At 47.3% G+C, this 18326-nt stretch overlaps 1 protein-coding gene across 9 annotated transcripts in view; it reads right to left on the bottom strand.

Moving 5' to 3' along the window:
• ARHGEF2 (Rho/Rac guanine nucleotide exchange factor 2) overlaps window positions 1-18326 on the bottom strand; it is a 352466-nt gene that overhangs the window by 16535 nt on the left and 317605 nt on the right. For all 9 annotated transcript variants that reach the window (XM_068252215.1, XM_068252218.1, XM_068252216.1 and 6 more), the window contains 6 exons: window positions 17651-17768; window positions 14180-14428; window positions 12771-12847; window positions 10018-10187; window positions 8814-8881; window positions 7265-7453 (listed from right to left, as the gene is read on the bottom strand). In XM_068252215.1, the coding sequence (XP_068108316.1) occupies window positions 7265-7453; window positions 8814-8881; window positions 10018-10187; window positions 12771-12847; window positions 14180-14428; window positions 17651-17768 (871 nt within the window). The remainder of the gene's footprint in view (window positions 1-7264; window positions 7454-8813; window positions 8882-10017; window positions 10188-12770; window positions 12848-14179; window positions 14429-17650; window positions 17769-18326) is intronic.

Below are 18326 nucleotides of genomic sequence, written 5' to 3'. Positions count from 1 at the left end.
TCTCTGAAAGCATGTTACCAAGATTATGTTTGATAAAAAGCAGAGAAAAGAAAACAATCGGGTTGACCATACCTAAGCCACCCTCCTGCCTGACTTTGTAGGTAATGTTTCTGCGCACAATGTTTAACCTGTTTTTCCAGAGCATCTGGAAAAACAGGTCGCATATCCTCGAATACAGGGATTGAGGCAAAATTGCAACATAGCTAACATATAACAGTATTGGTACCAGATGGCTCTTGATCAGATCAACCCTTTCTCTGAAGGTCAAATGCCAACCTTTCCAGCGAGCCACCTTAGCGCCGACATCATTTAGTCTACAAACCCAATTTTGATGGCCGTAATCACCAGGACTGAATTCGATGCCAAGGATCTTAATTTTCGGTTGGGGTACAGGAAAGGAGCCAGGAAGTACAAAGCTCTCTCCATCTTTTCCCATCCAGAAAATTTCACACTTGTCCTGATTGACCTGTGATCCTGATGCTTCTGAGTACCTGGCAATCTCCGAGACAACCACCTTTGCCTCCTCTGTCCCAGAGACTATCACAGTTACATCATCGGCATAGGCCACTACCTTGAAGGATGAGACACCAGGGATGCCCGCAGGAACTCCACTGAGCATGCTGTTCTCTAGCCTCCTCACGAAGGGGTCGATCGCAAACACGTACAGGAGGGAGCTCAAAGGGCAACCCTGACGGACACCAGAACTTACTTCAAAAGGTTTGCCAACCCAACCATTGACAAGCATGAAACTCTCTGCCCCTTTGTACAATGTACGGAGCCAATCAACAAAACCACCCTGTAGACCATAAACGCAAAGTAACTGCCACAGGTACTCATGGTTGACCCGATCAAAAGCCTTGGACTGGTCCAATGCCAGCAAGTACTTTCCCCAACCCTCAGCCCTGCACCGCTCCAAGACTTCCCGGACAGCTAACAACGCTGAGAAAGTGCCTTTACCCGGAACTGAGCAGTGCTGATGGCGAGAAAGCATACATGTTGCCTGAGTCAGACGCCAGAACAAAATTTTTGCCAAAATCTTCCTGTCGACGTTGAGAAGGCTGATGGGACGCCAATTCTCAATCATCTCGGGATCTTTACCTTTTGACAGAAGGATCACAGCCGATTGCCTCATGGACGATGGTAACACACCCTCAGCAAGGCAATGATTAAAAACATCTGCCAATTGAGGTGCCAGAAATGACTTGAAAGTCTTGTAAAATTCAGCCGTCAAGCCATCTGGACCAGGGGTCTTTTTAGGTGTAAGGCTATCAATAGCTCTTAGTACTTCCTCGGTAGTGATTACCTCTGTCAAATTTATGCCAGAAACATCAACATCATCGAGACCTGGTGTAGAGACCAGAAAATCTTTTATCCTTGCTTGATCAAGTGACTTTCTCCCAAGCAAATCAGCATAAAAACCTCTAGCAATGGACAGGATTCCCAGCCTGGACTTTGCTACAAATCCTGAACCATCTCTGAGACCAATGACCGTTTTAAGCGCTGCACCTTGTCTGCAGTTCTGGTAGGGATCAGGCGAGTGGTATTTGCCATAATCCCTTTCCAGACACAGAGAGGACAGCCGGTCATACTGCTGCTGCTTGAGTTGAGTCTTGACCTCAGAGATCTCCCCCTGATCTCCGCCTTCCGAAACAAGGACTTCAAGTCTTCTTCTCAGTCGTTGGTAAGCAACATATTTACCAACGTGTTTTTTCTTGGCTAGGTCCTTGAAGAGTCCAACAACCCGCTTTTTGACTACCTCCCACCACTCTGACCTGTTGCCAAAGCAGTCCAGGATGGTAACCTGCGCCTGAAAAAATTCCTCAACAGATTGTCTTATACTCTCCTCCAGCAATAGAGTCGAATTAAGTCTCCAGATACCCCTACCCCTGGGAGGAGCATCCGAAACATTCAAGTCCACCGACAGAATACAGTGATCAGAGAATTCTACCGCCTGTACCCTAGGGGACGAGGTAGCAAGACTCTCTGTAACAAAAAACCTGTCTATTCTACTCTGACTAGTACCTCTAGAAAAAGTGAACCCAGTGAGGTTTGGTGAATGTCGAACGTGAACATCCACCAAACCAGCCTCACTAAGTATTCTATTTAATGAAATACTATCGCAACCCAGCCGAGTATTGGCACCTCTCCTGTCCATTGACCTGACAATGGTGTTAAAATCACCACCAAATACTACATGCCGGGTTGTAAAAAGGAAAGGCCTGATCGCTGTAAAAAGGCATTTCCTCTCCCATTTGGACTGGGGGCCATAGATGTTAATTAGCCTGAGGTCCTGCCCCTTCACAACGACGTCTAGGACCAGACATCTCCCCATTTCTATCTCAAACACTCGCCGGCAAGTTACTGAACCAGTTCTAAAAAGTACTGCCACACCACTGTAAGGCTCAGCCGCAAGAGACCAATAACTCGGACCAGATCTCCAGTCCCTCTTGGCCAGGTGGATATCAGCCAAAGAGGTGAGCCTAGTCTCTTGCAAAAACAAAATGTCAGCATCAAAACGGCTGAGAAAAAATAAGGCTAACTCACGAGCTCTTACTGATTTTATGCTGGCAACATTAATGGTCGCCAGCTTTAGTGGTGGGAGAACAGCCATTTGAGTGTTAAAAATAGAATCCCTCCAACTTACTTCACAAAGGACAAAAAGAAATAAAAGAACACAAGACAGAGACAACATTAGGATGCATTCTTCTGCCCAGAGTCTGCTGTGTCCATGACCTCCTCAGAGGATGGATCTTCCTGCTCGTTTTGCAGAGTACTAAACCTGTTGGACAAATGGATGTCCTGTCTTTTAACAGTGGTCTCATACTGCTTCTGTAATCGCCTCTCCTTAAGTGTTTTAGGTTTATGTTTCTTCACATAACGAAGCCTATTTTCCAGATAAATCAGTTCATCTGGAGGTAGATCATCCCACTCAACCGACATCATCGGCTCTCTCTCTATTGAGGGAGGGACCACAGATGTCTCAGAAAGTAACACTGGGGAGGGGGGATTAGACAAAGGGACAGGGACGGGAGGTTCATCAGGAGGGAGGGCAGAAGGAGGAGGGATAACAGGAGGGGAAGGTGAGGGAGGAGTAGTAGGGGAAACAGTTGGAGAGGGAGAAGAAGGTTTGGGACTTTGCCCAGGTTTTGAAATTGACTGGGCTAGTGGCCCCTTACCATCTCTGGTAACTATAGCTTCCTTGGTCCCTTTTTCCCTTGGGCCCTTGCGCGACCCAGGATAAGGGGTATTAGCGGCTTTCCTTTTAGGACCTCCAGACTCAGGCGATTTTTGGGAGGGAGTACCCGCTCCCCCAGTCACATTCCCAGTACGACCTCTTCCCCTGGCCCTCTTCACTACATGCCACAGTTCCTCAGAGGCCTCCTCAGCGGGCGCTGTTTCAGAGGGGAGCACAGTAGTTGGGTTGACACTAGGTTCAGACACAGGATTCGACACATCAGGAGGGATGGCAGGGGAAACAGGCTGAGAGGTTTGCACAATAGGAAGGTTAAGGGCATACGACTGTACTCCCTCCTCTTCCATCTTTGCCAGCAAGGCCTCCTTCACCGTGGCAGGCAAGTTTTCCCAGGAGTTTGGGCACACACTATAGGGATGGCCAAAACTATGGCACAGATTACACTTGATATTTTTACAATCCTTTGCGTCATGCCCAAACTCCTGGCAAAGACCACACCGGGGCTGCTTACAGCCATAGCTGTAGTGTCCCCTCCCCCCACAACGGTTGCAGACCCTGGGCTGACCTGGGTAGAAAACTGAAATTTTATCTCTTCCGATAAGGGCGGATCTGGGAACATGAGAATACACTCCATTTTCGTATCTCATTTTTATCGAGATTTCATATCCGCCCCACCAGATACCCAGGTCATCCAGGATCCTCTGGGGACGGGACACCACATCTACATAGTGAGAGAGCCAGAGGATAACGTCTTGTACTGGGATGGATTCATTGTATACTACGACGGTAGCCCTCCTCTCCAGGGGTTGCCGAGACACATACGATGCAACAAAGTTTTTCCACTCTGCTCTCCTTCTATCCTTCTCTTCCATAAAAAACTCTTGCCCCCCTGAAGTCAGAAAGCTAACGTCGTAGTACTCAGGGGGGTCACCAGGAGCAATGATCGCATAAATGTCCTGGGCCTTTACACCTGTGCCAAGGAGAAGGCGAACGAAGTCCTGCTTTCCCGGGATCCGGGATTCACCAATCCATTTCAAACGGACCACGTTCCTCCTCCCCCCCCGACACAGGTGCATCCTCCCCCTGTACCAAGGGAGCGGGCACTCTCTTACCTCCAGCAACACTACCACCTGACCGACCGCTTGCTGCCTTTTGGGCATACGAAAAGGGTTTAGCCTGCGGCTTGGGTAGCACAGTAGGTGCTACAGTTTCCCCACTCCTGGTGACAGAGGCTAAACCAGAACTAGAAGAAAATGGTGTTTTTTTTACAGAAGGATGACACTCGCCCACTCCAGCAATGACCTCCATGAGGATTTCACTGCCTTTATCATCATAACAAAAAAGTACTTCGTTTCTAATCAGGAAACGCATACCACCTGCTCTGAAATCTGATTGAATACCTAGGCTGGAATCACCTAAGCCTATGGACTCAATCTTACTTAAATTAGACTCTTCCTCTATTTGAAAAAAATCAAGTACTTTACAATTTTTTCCCCCTAATATATACAATACATCAGGTTCTATGACATACCGCTTATTTCCTGCTACAAAATCACCTATCACCCTCGGCCCCAAAAGTTCTTTCTCAAAACGTTCTATTTCCCTGTTTTCTTCAACCTGTTGGGGCAATACCTTTTTGGCAGATGAGTTAGAACCCCCAGAAGGGACATCTGCCACCCCTAAAACCTCCTTTTCAAGACCAGCAGATACTGAAACAGAATCTCCATTGCCTGCCGTGCATGCAAGACCCGGGGCCAGCGCCAACCCATCCACCACCACAGTTTTAATGTCACCAAAAATGGTGTCCACAGTTTTTACTTTAATGTGGACAGTGGACTCAGCTGGCCCTGACCCCAGATCCCCAGCAGGCACGACAGGAGCCCCGACAGGACCCGGAATTGAAGACACATCAATAGACCTGGTTTCATCCTCAATATTGGCAGCTAGCTGCTTTTCTTCAGCAGATGTCTCACTAGTTTGTGCAGCTGGGAGTGAGGACACAATAACCTCTGGCACTTGTTTCTGCATAACAACATTACAATCCACACCAGTAGACAAATTAGCATTAACAGACAAAATTTGCTCACAGCCACCATTATCTTCAATGGATGTGGCAGAGTTCCCCCCTGGAGGTGCAGACACCTCAGAAGGGGTTAATGAAACATCCCCTTTCTCATGGCTGGTGACAGCTTTACTCACAGAAGCTCCATCACCAGCCTGCAGTTTCTCACCAGTCTGACTCAGCACTTTCCTATCAGCTCTGCTGGCTCCCACACGCAGGGATGCCGGGGATGCCTCAGAGTACAGAGCTCCAGTAGTGCTGACATCACTTCCTCTTTGCTTTCCCGCCAATCCCAACCCTGCACCCTCTGCAGTAGACAGCTGTGCAGTGCAGGGCTGGCTGCGAGCAGCATGCTTCTTCCTCATAGTGAGTTTAAGTTTACTTTTCCTCCTTTTTGCTGCTCTTGGCAGCGATGTACGTAAGTTTGTCTCTGTCTTTTCCTCCAGCAGGCCAGCATCAGCAGGTTCCTGACTCACAGGGGGCACATCAGCAGGTTCAGCAGACACATCACTCCTCAGCACACCAGCACTACTAGGGACAGGCAATTCAGGCTGCATGCCCTCTCCCACCACATCGGCTCCAGCAGGTTCCTGGCTCACAGGGGGTGCAGGGGCCACATCAGCAGACACAGGCACATCGCTCTCCACCACACCAGCATTCTTAGTATCCTCAGGCTGCATATCCTCCTCCATAGGATCAGTGTCAGCAGGCTCCTGGCTCACAGGGGATGCAGGGGCCACATTAGGCACATTGCTCGTCACACCATCAACTCCACCGGCAGCCGCATTAGGTGTAGGCACGTTAGACTGCAACACTTCCTTCTCCATAGCTTTCTCTGTACACACAGGGCTGCTCTGGGTTTGCACATCAGCACAGCCCCCCTCTCCGGCCACAGCCACACTCTGCTGGGGGGCTCTGAGCACAGCTGGCTCACCAGTACCCTCCACACCTTCCAGGGTCACCTCCATCTCCTCTACCTGCCCACAGGGGGTCTCACTGGGATTACCCTCCACCCTTTCCGCGGGACTTACGGTTTGGGATGTCTCAGCTCTCACATCGGCTCCAGGTGTAGGTGTTGCTCTTCCCATAGCTGGCTTTGCTGCTTGCTGACGGAACCGAGCAGCATTACAGTAGGATTCACGGAAGGGTCCACCCTTCTCCTCCAGTTCTGACACCACTTTCCTCTGCTCATCTATTTTTCTTTGTAGCTCCGCAGTTACTGGGTCGGTTTGGAGGAATTCAGGTCTCCATCTCACTCCAAAGCGGTGTATCCGTTCTTTTAGTTGCAACTCCAGTTGGTCATACAAGTGTGAATGATAACTCATTGCCTTATTCCAGGCCACCACATCCGCCACCACATCTCTGGAAGCTGCTTCTCGGATATTCCCCCCTGCCCCTAGGTAAGACAGGTCAGGGGGGGCATGAGCCCGCTGCTCCATTGCTGGAAGCAGCTGGCTAGTGTAGAGAGGGCCCCTGCAGGCCAAGGCCTAAGCAGGGACCTCAGGTGTCTCCAAGCCCAAAAACAAGCACAGAACTGGGCTAGGTATAAGCCGGTTATGCTGCTCTCTGGATCTCAACAGGAGCTCCCCACCACACGTCTGCTCTGGTGCAGAGACTGATGGGAATGGATCAGTGATCTCTGTACAGCGCTGTGGAATATGTCAGAGCTATATAAATGTATAATAATAATAATAGTGTGTGACTGTGGTGAGGACATTAGAGTGTAAGCTCCTCTGGTGCAGAGACTGCTGGTGGGAATGGATCAGTGATCTCTGTACAGCGCTGTGGTATATGTCAGAGCTATATAAATGTATAATAATAATAGTGTGTGACTGTGGTGAGGACATTAGAGTGTAAGCTCCTCTGCTGGATTATAGAGTATATCGCGCTGGATCAGTGAGACATGTGGCCAGCAGATGGCGATGCACACACAGCTCACTGAGCACCGTATTCAGTTGTACATACAGTAATAATACAAGGTGAAGCTGCGCGCTCTGTAGGTGTCTCACCTTCTCTGATGGCCTCGCTGATGAGCTTCTCCCCCCGGTAGCTGTCGGTGGACTCCGTCCGGAACAGCTTGCGGGTGTTCCCCATGGCCGGGGCTTCGTCTTTCGCCTGCAGTTGTAGCACCTTAGTAAATAACGTCACCTTCTCTTCCAGGAGGGCCGCCACATCCGCGTCCCTCAGCTGGATGACCTCTGTCGGGAAACAAATACAGCGGTAAGAGACCTGTGTGTCCCTGCCAGGGAGCTCCTCCCCTCGCCTCCATCACTTCCTGTGGCACTGGTAACAGGAAGTGGGCATATATCTCTAGTCTGGACACAGCGAGCAGTAACAACCTGACAGTGGTCCCGTCTTATTACTTAACACCAATATAAAAATCTAATATCTAATTTTCCTCTCAGCCCTCCCCTACCAGCTCACTCCCCTCCCTAGCCCCTCCTCCCCTGCCAGCTCACTCCCCTCCCTAGCCCCTCCCCCTGCCAGCTCACTCCCCTCCCTAGCTCCTCCTCCCCTGCCAGCTCACTCCCCTCCCTAGCCTCTCCTCTGCTTCTAGCTCACTTCCCTCCATAGCCCCTCCTCCACTGCCAGCTCTCTCCCCTCCCTAGCCCCTCCTCCGCTGCCAGCCCACTTCCCTTCATAGCCCCTCCTTCGCTGCCAGCTCACTCCCCTCCCTAGCCCGTCCTCCACTGCCAGCTCACTCCCCTCCCTAGCCCCTCCTCTGCTGCCAGATCACTCCCCTCCCTAGCCCCTCCTCTGCTGCCAGCCCACTTCCCTCCATAGCCCCTCCTCCGCTTCCAGCTCACGTCCCTCCACAGCACCTCCTCTGCTGCCAGCCCACTTCCCTCCATAGCCCCTCCTTCGCTGCCAACTCACTCCCCTCCTTAGCCCCTCCTCCACTGCCAGCTCACTCCCATATGAGTAAATGTAAAGAAAGATAAAAAGGAAGTGCTACTTGTGTTCAAAAGTATAAATTAGATCCTCGCCTTTATGCAAGGAGCGGCTCACCTTAATAGATGGCTGAAAATGCCAATATTGACTGTTCAGCTTACAAGCGTATAAGTGGATGAACCACTGTTGACGCGTCACTGTGGAGTGTTCAAATAAAGCAAAATGTTGACCAAATCAACAGAATCTTGTGTACTTTTGGGGAGGCAAGTCCACCACTTTTTCCTTTTTTAAACTTTTTTTTTTAAGCAAATTTTATTCTTGTTATTGGTGTCTCTGTTCAAATTTACAGTGTATACTGTGAATAAGAGTCCTGATTGGTTGTGGAGGATCGCCCTATTAAGGATAAACCTTTGCATAACATGTGATAGGCCCAATGGCACATATTTGTTCGCTTTCCTCCCTTCCACACTTTCATGCTAATCTCCGCCGGCTGAGGTTCCGAAATTCTTGGTTGATATTGTTTCACGGAGCCCCTGACTGTGGATAATAAATTCAAAATTTCCCAAACCCCTCAAATGCACATTCGTAACACCTAAAGAAAGAAGAGCCACTCAAAGCAATAATTCCCATGAACGCCGTTGGTAGATCTGAATGGAGAACATTTACCTTTCAGTTTCCTCAGCTTGGCGTCCACCTCTGTTTCGATCAACTTAAATTCTTCTCGTTTTGGACATCTGAAAATAAAAGCAGAGGTCACATGAGATGTTTGAGATATAAAACACAACGCGTGTGGCGCCATGTCGTCGTGCGTCATGCTATAACCGCACTTACGCCTTGACTGCCTGAGTGTCACATGACATGTCTGATATATAAAACACGAGGCGTGTGACGCCATGTCGTCAGCCCGTCGTACGTCATGCTATGACCGCGCTTACGCTTTCACTGCCTGAGTGTCACGTGACACGTCTGATATATAAAACATGACGCGTGTGACGCCCTGTCGTCAGCCTGTCATACGTTATGCTATGACCGCACTTACGCTTTCACGCCAGAGTGTCACGTGACACGTCTGAGATATAAAACACGACGCGTGTGACGCCATGTTGTCGGCCCGTCATACGTCATGCTATGATCGCACTTACGCTTTCACGCCAGAGTGTCACGTGACATGTCTGAGATATAGATTGCAAAGCGTGTGACGCCATGTTGTCAGCCCGTCATACGTCATGCTATGACCGCACTTATACTTCACTGCCTGAGTGTCATGTGACATGTCTGAGATATAAAACACGACGCATGTGACGCCATGTCGTCAGCCCGTCGTACGTCATGCTATGATCGCACTTACGCCTTCACTGCCTGAGTGTCACGTGACATGTCTGAGATATACAACACGACGCGTGCGACGCCATGTCGTCAGCCCGTCGTACGTCATGCTATGACCACACTTACGCCTTCACTGCCTGAGTGTCACGTGACATGTCTGAGATATACAACACGACGCGTGCGACGCCATGTCGTCAGCCCGTCGTACGTCATGCTATGACCACACTTACGCCTTCACTGCCTGAGTGTCACGTGACGTCTATAGAGATATAAAACACGACGCATGTGACGCCATGTCGTCAGCCCGTCGTACATCATGCTATGATCGCACTTACGCCTTCACTGCCTGAGTGTCACGTGACATGTCTGAGATATACAACACGACGCGTGTGACGCCATGACGTCAGCCCGTTGTACGTCATGCTATAACCGCACTTACGCTTTTCACTACCTGAGTGTCACGTGACATGTCTGAGATATACAACACGACGCGTGCGACGCCATGTTGTCAGCCCGTCATATGTCATGCTATGACCGCACTTACGCTTTCACTGCCTGAGTGATGATCTTCATCCAGGTGTTCCTCTCCTCCCGCGAGGCGGCGTGGACCTCATACATCTCCGGCGGTTTGGCGCTGATCAGGAACATCCCCTTCTCCTGGTTGGCGATATCTCGCACGATAAGGTTTTGTAAGGAAATAACAGCCGACTTGTCCTGTAAAGGGGGAGAGGAGTCGGATGTAGCAGTTCACAGACTGAAGAAATATCTTTATTTTCCTTTATAAAGCACCAACATGTTCTGAAGCACAGTACAACAAAGTATAAGGTGGCCACTAATGATACAATTTGCTGAACAATCGATTACAAACGATTCTACATATGAACAATCGGAAATGATCGTTTGTGACCACTAGTGGAAAAAAAAAAATCTCCTAACCAATCCAATCAGGGTAATTTAATCAATCTGATTTTCGGATCGATCCCATCAATTTGATCAGATTGTTTAGGAGATTATTGTCCATAACGGTGACCACTAATGGTACCATTTGCCAAATGATCATTGACAAGTGATTCTTCATATGAACGAATGGAAATTATTGTTTGGGACTACTAAAACAAAAATCTCCTAACCAATCCAATCAGATTGACGGGATCGATCCGAAAAATTGGGTCGATTTAATTAATCTGATTGGTTAGGAGATTTTTGTCCATTGGTGGTCCCAAACAATCATTTCCAATAGTTTTTACGAAGAATCGTTAGTAAATCATTGTACAGCATATTGTATCGTTAGTGGTCACCAACAAACAATCACAAAAACGAGATGCAGGAAGGGAACTGCCCCCTATCAGGTGAGGGACACAGCGCTGGCACGTCTGGTATTGGCGAAAGGGGCAGAGTATTTATTGGGCATTACGACTGCTGATATTTAAGTACTCTGGGTATGAAGAAACAGTTTATGGCAGCATTGTCACTTGTCCCCCATCGATTGGCTAACTATAATTGCCTGGTACACACAAAGCAAATCGATTATTTCCAACAGGACCGATCTGATTTCTGTTCGCTTTTCTGATTGATTTTGCATAGAAGTGATCCGAAAATCAATCAGAAAAACGATTAGACCTGTTGGAAGTAATCTATTTGACCGTCAATCTGATGGGACATTGCATTGTGTGTACCAGGCATAACAGATTTCCTTAAAGGGAACCTGAAGCGAGTAAAATTATTTAAAATAAACACATGATGTACCTGCAAATTAATATTATATACTTACTTCACCATCAGTTCCTCTCAGAAGCTCACCATTTTCTCCTATCAGTGATCCCTTCCAGGTCTGACAAGATTTTGTCAGAACTGAAATATACCAGTTGCTGTCAGTTATATACCAGCAGCTGTCAGTTACAACTGAATGTGCGAGGTAATGTCCATGTTTCCCTGTGGCTCAAGTGGCGATATTACAGTTTACCAGTGTGCTGATCAGGAAGCTGTTATGGGGTATTGACCATTTTTAAAATGGAGGACAGAGTTCCCTTGATCACAGTGGACAAATGGGACGCAGGAGAGGAGAAAGAGATTTAGTAGACTACATGGGAGGTAAGTGTGACCTGTGTATTGTTATTTTGACTTTTTATTTTCAGTTCAGGTTCTCTTTAAGGCTACTTGCACACCAAGACGTTGCGTTAGGTGCTACGTTAAGGTCGCATAACGTGCACCTAACACAACGTATGGTGCTGCAAGAGCCGACGGTAGAGTGAGCCGCGTCAGGCGGCTCGATTCCTATAATGTCTCCCAGAGTGGCGCTGATTGGCCAGCGGGACCACGTGATGCGGAGCGAGACACTCCGCATCACGTGGTCCCACCGGCCAATCAGCTGCCGCCAGTGCAGTGCATATTAAGTAGCCATGTGCACGGCTACTGTAGCTGGCTCTCCCCGCCTCCTCTCCGCCCCCCACTGCGCATGTGCAAACAGTCTAACGCGGCTATAGCCGCTGTAACGCCGTAGCATGCTGCACTTTCCGGAGAACGTGCAGCGCTACATGTAACGCAACGTGGGCTGTGTGAACAGCCCACTTGTGTTACATTGCTGTGCGTTGGGGGAGCGTTACAGGCGCACTAAGGTGCGCCTGTAACGTCTTAGTGTGTAAGCAGCCTAAAGGGAACCAAGCACCACTTTTTTTTTGCCTGGCTTCTAATAGCTGTAGAAACTGCCATGTTCCCCCCTCCCCTTCTAGCCACCCATTATTTATCCAGGGGAAGGTGGAAACATAGCATCTGGGACTTCTGTAAACTCTTTGAAGCTCATTATTCTAGCTACCGAAACCCACAAGTATCAGGACTCATTCCTCACAACTGAAAACCCCCAGGTCTAACATCTATGCCCAAAACAAACTCCACAGCTAAAACCCTGAGCCTGGAAATGCGTTATCTTATACCAGCCCTGGGCAAACTACAGCCCGTGCGCTGCTTCTCCGGCCTTCCAACAGGCGGCGGGATTCCCCTCCTTTCCCCCTCCCTCCGTGAAAAGTTGCCCTGTTTCCATGGAGACATCAGTGAGTGAGGTGAGTTTCAAATCCCCCACTACCCGCTCGCAACTTTCACGGAGGGAGGGGTTAGAATTTAAAGCATGCAGCCCAGGTCGCATAAAGTCTGCCCAGGCCTGTCATATATGCTACAACCATGGGGTGGGGGGTTGTGACACTCACCAGGGTGGGGAAGGAGGGGGTGACACTCACCTGGGGGGGGGGGGGGTTGGAGTAGTGTGTGTGTGTGGTTGGGGGGGGGGGGAGGGGTGACACTCACCAGGGTGGGGAAGTAGTACTTTTGGTCCTTCTCTTGCAGCAGAATGAGGACATCTGTCATTAGCAGCATGATGACATCTGTGGGACAGAATTATTAGCAATCAGTAACAGCAATCCACAACTAAACCCGCAATCACAACACTAGCCGTACCGGTTCTGCACATTTTAGCCATTTCTTTTGCTCGGCTAGACTTGTGTCTTTTTTTCATTTTAACAGCAATATGTTACAATGGCCTCAATTCACAAAGCATGATCATTCAATTCACTAAAGCTGGCCATACAGTTATAGATTCCCACTCAATGTTCCAAAACAATTGATTCCTTTCCGAAAACACACAGCACATCAATTTCCCATAGATTCCAGCAGGGAATCAATTGAAAATCAATCAAGCTGCAGAGTTGCACTGTCTGATGCAGTACACAGCTATAAGCCATTGATCTGCCAATGCTTTTGCTCCACCCCCATTTGTTTCACATTTTCCTTCCTGTCTGATAGATTCTTTTGATCGATTTTTGTTTAAAATAAATAAAAAATCGATCTGACATTTTGGGGAATCGATTCCCAGCAGAGGAATCAAATCTGCAAGGGATCGAATAAGAAAATCAATGAGTGTATAGCCACCATAAAGGGGTTCTGTGGGGGAACCTAAGGATAAAAACCGCCAGTTACCTGGGGCTTTTATCTGCCCCATGTAGCAGTAATGTCCCACGCCATCCTCCTCCCATCCGCTGTTCTCCGCCGCTGGCACCGGGCGCTATAATGCACGCTGCCGTTCGCGTCATTGGAAGCTTACTGTGCAGGCGCAATACAAAGTTTTCTTGTACTGCGCCTGCGCAGTAAGCTTCCGATGACGCAGGAGTGAGCAGGCCACGGCCACGCAGCCGCAGTTGGACGGCGTGACGCGCTAGACCGGGGCCAACGGCGGGGAACGGAGGATCGGAGGAGGACGGCGTGGGGCAGTACTGCTACATGGGTAGATAGAAGCCACAGGTAAGTGCCGGTTTTTATCCTTAGGTTCCCTCACAGAACCCCTTTAAGGCTGTTACCGCATGGAAAACTACTTTGATATTTGTTATTTACCTCACTAGTCTGTCATTTTAAACACCTCACAAATGTTAATTCACAAAGATTAGATCATGCGGTAAAACAAGTAAGATGTTCGGTATTTATCTCCAGCCTTAGTTTAAACAAAAGATGAAAAATTATCTCCTAGAAGAAAACTAAGGAGAAAAAAATGAGAATGTGTTTTACAATTGGACTTTTTCAATCACCGAGGCAATATAAATAATGGCTGCCAGGCTGGGCTTTGTAGTTCACCATCAGCCAAGGAACCAATAGATGGAGTCCATCATTGCTTGACTGCCAAGAAGGAAGTAAAAGCGATGTCTACAGCATTTTCCCCGGTTTACCTTTGAAGCGTCCGGCGGCGGTCTTCCACAGCAGGGACCCCTCGTGGATGAGTTTCCGCCGCAGCAGCTCCTCCTTCCCGAAGCAATAGTCGCCCTCGACGAAGGCGGACGATTTGCTGTCCACCTTCTGGTAGATCTCCTGCAGACGAAGGTTCTTCTCGTAGTGATAGACCTCCTGATCGATGGAGGAGATGAGTTCCTTCACCAGAGTCAGCGAGGCGGCCAGATCCTGGTACTCCTCCTCGTCACCTGCAGGGGGAGACAGAGTACACACTCAGCCCAAAGCCAAGCTTTGCGGTAACGTGTCCTTGACCTCTACCCTTATGATGTAAAATCACATTATGAGCGGGGAAAACGGGAAACAGGCCATGAGGAGTTATTAGACTTCAGAGGGGAGAACAGCTCAGCCAGGAAAGTCTAGTGAGGGGCTACAAAAACAAGAATGGGGGGCCGTGCAGGAGGCGAGAGGAAGCTCATTCATTTCTCCATCAATAATGCAAAAATAATTAAACATTATCTAATAGTCCTCCCCCTTTCCCTAAACCTCATGTTGCTCTGCTCTTCTTATCTGCATACAGTGACAAAATGATGAATAATCACACCTTGCAGCACCAGGTTAAACTGGACCTGAACTTTTGCACAGGACGGAAGGAAAACACAGAGAAATGCACCCTGTATGTATTTAGAGAGTTAAGGAATCCCCCTCATCTGTGACCAATTTGATCTCTCAGCTGTGTCAGCTGGCTGCCTCAGCAGAGCAGCTAATTTGTAAACACAGGATGTTAACCTTATGTCTGCTTCCATGAAAGCAGGAAGTAGATACACTGAAGATTTATTGCAGGCTTTCTATCAAATAGAGCGCATACATGTGTCAGTAATGTTATCCAGTCTAGGACTGCATCCTCTGTTTTCTCCCTGCAAGCCTCTGTTTCTCTGTAACTCCTCTTGTACCAAGCCCCAAACCCCTCTGGTCCAGAGCCTCTGAATCGGATATACTCCTCCTTGCGCATGCCGGTTGTGTCTCTTACACTGCGGTGGCTGCACACCCAGGGGCTTCTTCAGCGTTGCGCGTGCATACATCGCATAGCAGTGGCCAGCACTCAGAGCCGTGTGGCCAGAGCGGCATGCGGAATCAAAGTGCGCATGTGCGAAGCTCACTATATCAGGTTCAAAGATCCTGATCAGAGAGGGTCAGGGCCTAGCCCGGGAGTAAGTACGGAGACATGGAGGCTTGGGGGGGAGCAGAGGACGTGGGCCTCGACTGAATAACATTGCTGTCACATGCATGTACTCTATTTATGTCAGTTTTATTTTTTTTTAGCTCAGACATACTTTGAAATCTCTCCAGGACACTATCTGCACAGAGATTGTATGTTCTCCCCCTGTGTGTGGGTTTCCTCTGGACACTCATATTTCCTCCCACATGGCCTAAATACTATCACAGCTAAACCAAACTAGGATTATGGTGAAGATTAGATTATTGTATCCCCCACAATTGACCTTAGACAGACTATGACAGGTTCAGATTGTGAGTTCCTCTAAGGACAGTCAGTGACATGACTATGTACTCTGTAAAGCGTAATTTCAGTGCTATATAAATACATAATGATAATATGGTAGGACATTAGACTATGACTATGGTAGGATTAGATTGTAAGCTCCTCTGAGGACAGTCAGTGACATGACTATGTACTCTGTAATGTGCTTCAGAAGATGTCAGTGCTATATAAATACATAATCATATTATGGTAGGACATTAGACTAGGACTATGGTAGGATTAGATTGTGAGCTCCTCTAATGCTAGGTACACGCCATACAATTTTCTGGCAGATTTACCTGCCAGATCGTTATTTCTAACATTTACGATCGATTTTTTTGATTTTCCGATAGTTTTTTCTATTGTTTTTGTAATCGATTTTCATCCAGTTACTGTATATGAAAGTCGATAAAAAAAAATCTAAAAAAACCTGTAGAAAAATCGATTGAAATTCAGATCGGACATGTTGGAAATAAACGATCTAACAGGTAAATCTGCCAGAAAATTGTATGGTGTTTACCTAGCATAAGGACAGTCAGTGACATGACTATGTACTCTGTATAGTGCTGCAGAGGATGTCAGTGCTATATAAATACATAATAATAATATGATAGGACATTAGACTATGACTATGGTAGGGTTAGATTGTGAGCTCCTCTGAGGACAGTCAGTGACATAGCTATGTACTCTGTAATGTGCTGCAGAAGATGTCAGTGCTATGTAGATACATAATAATAATATGGTAGGACATTAGACTATGACTATGGTAGGATTAGAGTGTGAGCTCCTCTGTGGACAGTCAGTGACATGAGTATGTACTCTGTAAAGTGCTGCAGAAGATGTCAGTACTATATAAATACATAATAATAATAATATGGTAGGACATTAGACTATGACTATGGTAAGATTAGATTGTGAGCTCCTCTGAGGACAGTCAGTGACATGACTATGTACTCTGTAATGTGCTTCAGAAGATGTCAGTGCTATATAAATACATAATCATATTATGGTAGGACATTAGACTAGGACTATGGTAGGATTAGATTGTGAGCTCCTCTAATGCTAGGTACACGCCATACAATTTTCTGGCAGATTTACCTGCCAGATCGTTATTTCTAACATTTACGATCGATTTTTTTGATTTTCCGATAGTTTTTTCTATTGTTTTTGTAATCGATTTTCATCCAGTTACTGTATATGAAAGTCGATAAAAAAAAAATCTAAAAAAACCTGTAGAAAAATCGATTGAAATTCAGATCGGACATGTTGGAAATAAACGATCTAACAGGTAAATCTGCCAGAAAATTGTATGGTGTTTACCTAGCATAAGGACAGTCAGTGACATGACTATGTACTCTGTATAGTGCTGCAGAGGATGTCAGTGCTATATAAATACATAATAATAATATGATAGGACATTAGACTATGACTATGGTAGGGTTAGATTGTGAGCTCCTCTGAGGACAGTCAGTGACATAGCTATGTACTCTGTAATGTGCTGCAGAAGATGTCAGTGCTATGTAGATACATAATAATAATATGGTAGGACATTAGACTATGACTATGGTAGGATTAGAGTGTGAGCTCCTCTGTGGACAGTCAGTGACATGAGTATGTACTCTGTAAAGTGCTGCAGAAGATGTCAGTACTATATAAATACATAATAATAATATGGTAGGACATTAGACTATGACTATGGTAAGATTAGATTGTGAGCTCCTCTGAGGACAGTCAGTGACATGACTATGTACTCTAATGTGCTGCAGAAGATGTCAGTGCTATATAAGTACATAATAATAATAATAATAATATGGTAGGATATTTGACTATGACTACAGTAGGGAGATGCCACAGGTCCCGATATATCAGTACAGCCATTTTGTTATATACCTCTTTATCTTTACTTTGCTTAACATACAGACACACAGGTTACCTTTGGAGTTCTGCAGTATGCGATCGATGAGGACCGGGTACTTGGTGATGCGCTGTGTCACCAGCAGGATGCACTCCTGGACCCCGTGTCTGCGCAGCAGCGGGGAACGCGTCATTTTCTGCCCAGGAAAAGGAGAACTCATTAAGCCATAAACGGCTATAAAGAACACATATCAGAAGTGATTCTAGATGTGCAGTGAGGAGAAGTTACACCATCCAGTCATGTGCAGGGAATACCAAACCACTGGCTGCTCTTTGCAGGTGATTGGACGTCTGAAGTGACTACAGAATTACTGCTCCTCACTGTAGATCTCCTTTAAAGCACACCTGAACTGACAGGGATATGGAATATCAAGTCGTGTTATAGAGGGCAGCTAAGGAGCAGAGTATTGTGCACAGATTGGATCGGGTAATGTTACAGATGGAAGCTCAAGAGCGGAGTATTGTGCACATACTGGACCGGGTCTTGTTATAGAGGGCAGCTCAGGAGCGGAGTATTGCGCACATACTGGACCGGGTCATGTTATAGATGAAATCTCAGGAGCGGTGTATTGTGCACAGATTGGATCGGGTCATGTTACAGATGGAAGCTCAGGAGCAGAGTATTGTGCACATACTGGATTGGGTCGTGTAATAGAGGGCAGCTCAGGAGCAGAGTATTGTGCACATACTGGATT

Source organism: Hyperolius riggenbachi, chromosome 9 (genome assembly GCF_040937935.1).
Source record: "Hyperolius riggenbachi isolate aHypRig1 chromosome 9, aHypRig1.pri, whole genome shotgun sequence".
Taxonomy (NCBI): Eukaryota; Metazoa; Chordata; class Amphibia; order Anura; family Hyperoliidae; genus Hyperolius; species Hyperolius riggenbachi.
The sequence above is the reverse complement of the archived record's forward strand: the minus strand, read 5'-3'. Positions and strand labels throughout refer to the sequence as shown.